Source organism: Styela clava, chromosome 10, assembly GCF_964204865.1.
Source record: "Styela clava chromosome 10, kaStyClav1.hap1.2, whole genome shotgun sequence".
NCBI classification, from domain to species: Eukaryota; Metazoa; Chordata; class Ascidiacea; order Stolidobranchia; family Styelidae; genus Styela; species Styela clava.
This window is the reverse complement of record NC_135259.1, coordinates 9,291,401-9,298,648: the sequence shown is the minus strand read 5'-3', so window position 1 is coordinate 9,298,648 and position 7,248 is coordinate 9,291,401. Positions and strand designations below refer to the sequence as shown.

The 7,248-nt window shown below is 32.9% G+C and overlaps 1 protein-coding gene across 1 annotated transcript; it reads right to left on the bottom strand.

Annotated features, from left to right (window-relative positions):
• Positions 1 to 202: 202 nt before the first annotated feature.
• On the bottom strand, positions 203 to 6,207 carry LOC120337871 (serine/threonine/tyrosine-interacting-like protein 1). The gene is made up of 6 exons (XM_039405772.2): positions 5,976 to 6,207; positions 4,168 to 4,487; positions 3,576 to 3,692; positions 2,979 to 3,150; positions 2,266 to 2,350; positions 203 to 1,826 (listed from the first exon to the last, which is right to left on the bottom strand). The coding sequence occupies exons 1-6, from the start codon at positions 6,108 to 6,110 to the stop codon at positions 1,357 to 1,359; spliced, it is 1,299 nt and encodes a 432-aa protein (XP_039261706.2). The 5' UTR covers positions 6,111 to 6,207; the 3' UTR covers positions 203 to 1,356.
• Positions 6,208 to 7,248: the final 1,041 nt, after the last annotated feature.

Sequence of the window (7,248 nt, the reverse complement as noted above, 5' to 3'; positions counted from 1 at the left end):
CAATGATGGGTTTATCAGCAAGGGCAAAGATCTTCTTAAAGCGGCAAAATCACAATAAAAATACTAATTTAAATACCAGAACTGATTTTTCGTGTTTTTCTGTTGAATAATTAAATCTACTTGGCATGAATTGTACATTTTGCATTATAGCTAGTTGAAACAAATGTTTTTTTGTCATATCCATACTGGCAAAGAAACACTTGTATGTACTATTTACTGCTTTATTATGGCATCTTATCATCTTTCCATCACATATGTACTAAAAATGTACTACCATGCTATTTAATTTTAGAGTTTACTTCCAATTTCTAGAAACATAATCTAAATTAACACCAAGCAATTTAAATTAACATAAAAATTGATTACTGTGATAACCTAGTCTAAAATCAGATTATTTAGTATTAGTGCTTCAGCATTTTGGAATGACATACACGAGTCTAACGTAATATTTATGTTACTGAATAATTGCACAAAACAACTTGAGCCAAAAACAGAACACAAGCAGATTAAAGAAATAACATGGAAGGAAAGATTGCAGACCAGATGGGAAAAAATTTTGGAAAAGAAAAAGGATTGGTTAAAATTAAATACCGAATGTATCAACAAAACGCTATTTATAGAGTTGACACATTACTGACGAAACTTTGAAATGTAAATTGACCAAGATATTATGGGTGGAAATAAAAAAACGTACCAACAGACATATTGCTATATATAAAGATCACTAGTAAGTCCACTAAGTATATAAAGTGATATTCTTTGAAGAATAAAAAAAAATTACTGCATGTGCAAATGGAACTAAAGTGAAAAAAACAAAACAGTAACAAATAAAAACATTGCTAACAGTGATACTACTGATATGAATATAAAAAAAATTGTTGAAAACGTGGACATATTATGTATGCATGAGTGAAAAATTTCTGATTCAAAATGAGTATTTCTCCATGTATAATACAAATTTCCAATGTCAAATTTAGTCTTCCGAAAAAGGAGTGCGCATTATGCATTGGTATAAAAAATATTGTTACAATGGAGTGTGTCCAAGTCCAACTATGTAGTATTTGACACAATGTATCTGCTATTTAAAATCCTTAGTTTGAACATGAAATTTTTGAGCTTCGATTTATGGATTCAAAATTCTGAAGAATGACCAGTTATTTCTTTCAGTTTTGATTAGAACAAAAATTTAGCATATCAGGGAGACCAGGAAGGCCTTTGTGGTACCAATGTTTGTGGTGAAACCAAGAATGCGCGTATGCTGTACAAATTATATAAATTTGAGCGGAAATTTTTTTTTCAGTTATGAAATTTTATTAAGGTTTTTAAACAGAAGCATAAATGAACTGTACTTATAACCTAAAAAGGCAGATCATTCAAATCAGATACATTTTTACCAAACACCTCTTTTTCATATTGCAGTAACTGTTCAAGAAAACCGATGTTAGGGCGGACAGTTGGTCTGCAGTCTTTTAGTAATCGACTTGCATCTTTCAGAGTCATCCTACACGCTTGCATCAGATATCCTAAAACTACAGTGGAACTGCGGCTTCTACCTAAATTACAGTGAACAAGTACTACTTCTTTTTTACTGCTCACATCACCAGGAGTTCGATTGTCACCGGAGTCTTTTCCATTTTCATGTTTTTCAGTTGTTTGACTTTTAATACTCACTCTACCAATAGCTGACTGCACAAATTCACTGGTTCTTGGCAACCAAGCGTGAAGGTCAACTTGAGGTCGATCATCAAGTTGAATCCGCAAGTATTTTACAGTATCTTCAAATCTGTTTGGATGTTCCAGAGTGACATTAACAATATGTGAGATACCTGAAATAGAAGGTATATGACAGACTCATTTAAAGAAGGCAATGCAAGCATTCATTCTGAAGCCAACTAGTATACAAACATTGATTTACAGCTGATTCAATTCTTTCATTTGGTCAACTTATTCAATATCCATGGATCTTGATGAAAAAATGGGTCTATTTCAATGAAGTACCTACTTTCGATCAAAAATATTTATACCTAGACTAAACTGAATAGAGAAGTCCAGAAAACCAAAACCAAAATAGGTTCTATTCTGAGCTTCAAAAGATTGAGGTAGATAATATTTTTTCTCTTCTGTGAAATTAACCAATGTTATATGTAAAACATGATTTATGCTAAATTTTGTGATTGTTCGTTATTTACCAAAATTCTGCTGCAAAATAGATCCACTTGGATATTTTAAAATTAAGAGTAACATGATTAAAACTTCGATAATTACCTAGCGATGTTATGATGTATGAATCCAATGCATGTTTTGCATTACCCTGGTATAATCGTCCTGGTAGAATTTCTGATGGCATGGTCTGAACCGAATGGTATTTATTAAACAAAGCGTACAAATTTAATTTTACAGATATATAGCAACGACCATGTTTCACTCAACCAGCATGTTACCAGCTATACCAAGGTGGTCCGAACCCTAGCATGCGGGCCGCAACACGTCCCGTGCTGGAGTTGGGTTACGAGATTCAAACCCTTCTCCTAATACCAATGTCGAGAATGATATTTGCTAAAATCACGAAATTTCAAGGTTGTAATTGAAACTGTCAAAACAAGGCCTATGGGAATGACGTCCTGTGATCGATTTGAGAGGTCGTTATCGGTACTTGTCAATACAGCCCTTCAATCTTGCAACCTTGGACCACCCTGAGCTATACTATTTGGGATATGTACAATTATGAAACTATGGATTTGCCTAAAACAGAAGGGTAATTCGTTACAAAACAATAACAATACAGACTCGAATATATCTTAATATAGGAGAATCAAATTTTCAATATTATTAGCCATCATTAAAAACAGCGACAAAAACTATCGAAAGAAAAAGAAAATACAATACAGAATTCGAATATGTTTATAAACCAATGAAGAATTGATAAAATATCTGACTATGGAATGTTTTGTTATCTGTTTTGATAAAAACCTATATACCTGTAATGTGTTTCTCATATCACTGGTTAAATAATGTCCTTGAGTAGATAAAAATGGATATTTTTCAAAAAATTGTGATGAACCGCTTTGTAGAAGAAAATGTTCAACTTCGTCTTCTGATAATTTCTTACTTATCTCCAGAATATTTTTGCAGAAAGATGAATTGCTGTACCTGATTATTTTAAAACATTTCATTGAAACTTTGAAAAGTATGATGCATACAGAAGGGTTGAATACTTCAAAAAAAAATCGAAAATGGAGTTATAGAATAAAATGAATTCAAATACCATACAAAGTTGATAAATACGAGTTAAATAAACAACTATAAAAACATTATTTAGTAATCTATTGTTATGTTGTAATTAATCACAATAATGATTTATAATATAATAACTTAGTTGCACCCTATTTACATTCAAAAAATTTTTTTTTTTTTATAAGAGTTTTAATTCATTTATAACATTCCAGCATGCTAATTGAGTATAATTAAAAAAAATACAAAATATTCAGTCAGAAATTGACATTTTATTTCTAGATTGATCAATTTCCTGTACAAATATGAGTGAAATGAAGATGGCATGTCGCTCATGTACTCACAAAATAATAATCTGAAAAAGCTTGAGTTGACTTGGCATGAGTAGTCCATATTCTGAATACAAAGCTGAATGATGGCGACTCGTGATGATATGTGCAGCTTCGTACTCAGATTTTTCCCTACAAAAATTTCAATTTACCATTGATATATTGTTCAATCTGGCAGTGTATGAATTTGAAGAAGATTATTTTGACAAGTAGTCAAAAATAAAAAGGAAGGCTATACAGAAATGTAGTACAGAGGTTACATTTTCAACAACATGAGAATAAGATGAATAGAAAGAAAACATTATGATTGGAAATTAAGACCTTTAGTTGTCTTATATGCTATATTCGAAATGTGAAAATATTTCCTGATCTATTTATATTCCCCAAAAAATAGTCATTAATTTCTAGTGGTTATTGATTTACAAATTCGAATAAAATTTCTAATCAAAGATAGGTAAATATGTTTTTAATTTAAATCGGCTGGAGCGAATGGTCATATAAACTCTATTAATAAAGCCTTTCGCCTCAACATGTACGTAACGAATTTTTGATAAATATACTAAGTGCCTACCTCTAATTATAACCATAATTTAAATTAGGAAGTTACCTGCAATCTAGCAAGAGCAAGTATCCAGTATCATGAATCTGAGGGTGGCCTTGCCATGTTTCAGCAATAATAAGATTGTACAATTCTAAATCAGAAATTGTATCTCTGTATTTAGAAACCTTGATATCAGAATTTTTTCGTTGCACAGTAGGGAGGAGAGTCAAACCGCTTCCATCTGTATTATTGCTTGCATTGGACATTGCGTTACCATTGAGGTCATTTATTTTTAAATCAAATGATATTCCATTCAATTTTTGATCCACAGATTCAAGAAATGAACTCTCTTTAAAATTGACCTGGAGAGCACCATCTGTCATGGCCTGAAAACAAATATTAGAATTATTTAAAAAAAAAATGAAATTACAACACAAAATCATAGCGTAGCATAGAATTTGGTCAAGTCACCTCTAAGAATGAAGAATAAATAAAATAATTTGCCAATACAGCACTGTGCATGGTAAATAAGTGCAATTGAAATGAGAAACGAAAATAATCGCTCAAATTATGGCTAGTTACAATGATGATAAAAAAGCTTCAATCAGTAATATATAATAGTAGGAATATTATTCACAAAAATATAATTAGTGTGCCCTGCTGCACCAGGGGTGTGCAACCTTTAATACAAGAGGGCAAGATACAAATAATTAGATGAAACGGCGGATGGGTGAAATATCCCCTTTTAACAAAAGAAAATTTATATTAAGTTTGAATAAGGCGTGTATGGTTATTTCCTCTACTAACAATAGGATATTTCACGTCTGTTTGGAATAGAATAGAAACATCAATTAATATAAATTACTTAGCATAGCAGTACAAGTACAGGGACTGACAACAAAAATGGGTGGTTGAATAATGAAACTCCCAAACATGGACCTAAATAGATTACTTCCTAGCGATAAGAATCATCAGTAATCATGCTTGATTTTTCATATTTAAACAAATGAAATTTATCATGAACCAATATTTGTATAACAAGTTTAGGTTTGATCATATTCAATAAATACATTGATGCTGGCTTATTGCTGATCCATAAAGAATATGAAACCACACGCATATAAAAGTTGGCTGGACAAAAAGATACCTGGTTGTCATAATACTCCAAAGTAAACAACATTTTACAACCTACGCAATAGATCCATTATTATTGACATAAAATGATAAAAGTGGCCTCAGTTAAAGATTAGAAATTTATATATGAATCCCAACAAAATGGTATTGGTGAAAATTTTTGAAATCTTGAGATGATGAATACAATTACAAATTTGTTCAATGCCTAACGTCAATTCTTATGATGATATTTACAACCTAGCAAAACTGAGTTTTCTGACTAATATTAGAATGGTGCCAAATTCACAAAACATAGAAAAAAATGATTGATTTATGAATTCTTTAATAATGGTTCTAAAGTCTCACATTGAAATTCCCCCATAATCCAAATTTGTAGATTTTCGATTGGCTAAAGCCAAAACTCTGTAGTACTGTGTGATTTGATTGGAGCGTGCAAGATTGGTAAGAACAATGAAAAACAATGTATTATATGTAACTTGCATATATTAATGTATATGCTAAAATAGTGAAATAAAAGTTCATTCTAGACTCTTTCTTCAGACAAGCACAATTGTCAGCATTGATAAAAACTGCACACATGGCCAACTTTGCTCTGATAAAACATTGAACTAAATTGAATTTGTAAAACAGTAATACTTAACCGTAATTCTATTATCACATATATGATATATACAAAAAACTTGAATGATAAGTTAAAGGAGGAAGGACTAGACCAAACTAGAGTATAAACGTATACATACTCTTTGCATCCCTGATCCTCTTCTGTCTGAATCTACAGCACCGGACATGCTATTGGATCTATGGGTAGCTTTGACTTTCATGGTCTTTTTTGCATTGTCCCGACGCCATGGTAATTTTGATGATCCATTCCCCATATTGACATTTGTTATATCACATTATAGTATTGCCTATGAACAGGGTGGCACAGTTAGTCGTACTAGTACTGTAGTACATTTGGTTTAACCTGTAGTCCTGTAGTATTAGTCTCTGAAAAATACTTAAGTTAATGCTTTTTTCTTATCTTGCAGTCTGATGAAACAGTTACCGTACCCCACCAATCCCATCTTGTGAAAAGAGAATGAATAAGGCTGATTCTATGACAATCCAATACTGCAATAGGATAGACTATAACAAAACAATGAACTACGGAACTATGGTGGAAATGATTGAACCTTACATCCCGATTTCAACAAGAGGCTTTCGCCTTTCATTACATTCTGTGGTCATTAACATCTATTGATCTACATTCCCATGAAAGATCAACACAATTTGTTCATGAAAAACAGCAAAAAAGACGAGCAGATGGGGTGAAAAATAACTGAATTATCTAAATCTGCAACTGCTGAACTGCAGCAAGTCCAAGTTGTCAAAGAAATTAATATGGGGATTATTATTTCTTTAAAATATTTTCCTATTTTCCTCAATCTGCCTTGATATCAAAACAAGGACCGCATACCTAATTTGCTTGGGACGTTTTTCACTTCTTACGAAAACTCAATCTGGCAGGGCCCATTCAGCCATTCGATTACGGTACCATGAAACTGCCATTTACAGATTTATGATGGCTCCCTACCGTATCCTGCTATCGCTGTATCGGAAGCACTTGAAGCAGTGTTTCTGAACCCAGTGACCCGGGTTTAATCGAACCCCTGGAATCAGATGGCAGGATGGAGGGGTCTCATGTCGTTTCGTACTTAACGTACTTCTACTAGGCGTAGCTATACAATTTCTTCACATGTCAATCATAACCCCCACCTGACCCCACCATCCAAAAATTACGTCACTACGACGTCACAGTGACGTAATAGAGCCCTTCAAACTATGCGAACTGTCATCCAAGACGCGCAGACGAGAACCCGAAATCGAGCAGCCATTTCTCTCGTTTTCTCGTCGCAACGATCCCGATAGGAGAGAGATCGCTGACGTTAGTCAGTTCTTTATCGTCGGCGCCGATGCTATTTCGGGCGATCGTACGAGTATTTGGCAAGCTCTATGACGTGTTGTGACGTAATT

Excerpts from the sequence above, each read along its gene's own strand:
- LOC120337871 (XM_039405772.2), bottom strand. The coding sequence starts at position 6,110 with ATGGGGAATGGATCATCAAAATTACCATGGCGTCGGGACAATGCAAAA. Across the intron at positions 2,351-2,978 it reads ATATGAGAAACACATTACAG|ACCATGCCATCAGAAATTCT; the intron begins GTATATAGGTTT and ends CATTCGGTTCAG. Across the intron at positions 1,827-2,265 it reads ATACATCATAACATCGCTAG|GTATCTCACATATTGTTAAT; the intron begins GTAATTATCGAA and ends CTTCTATTTCAG.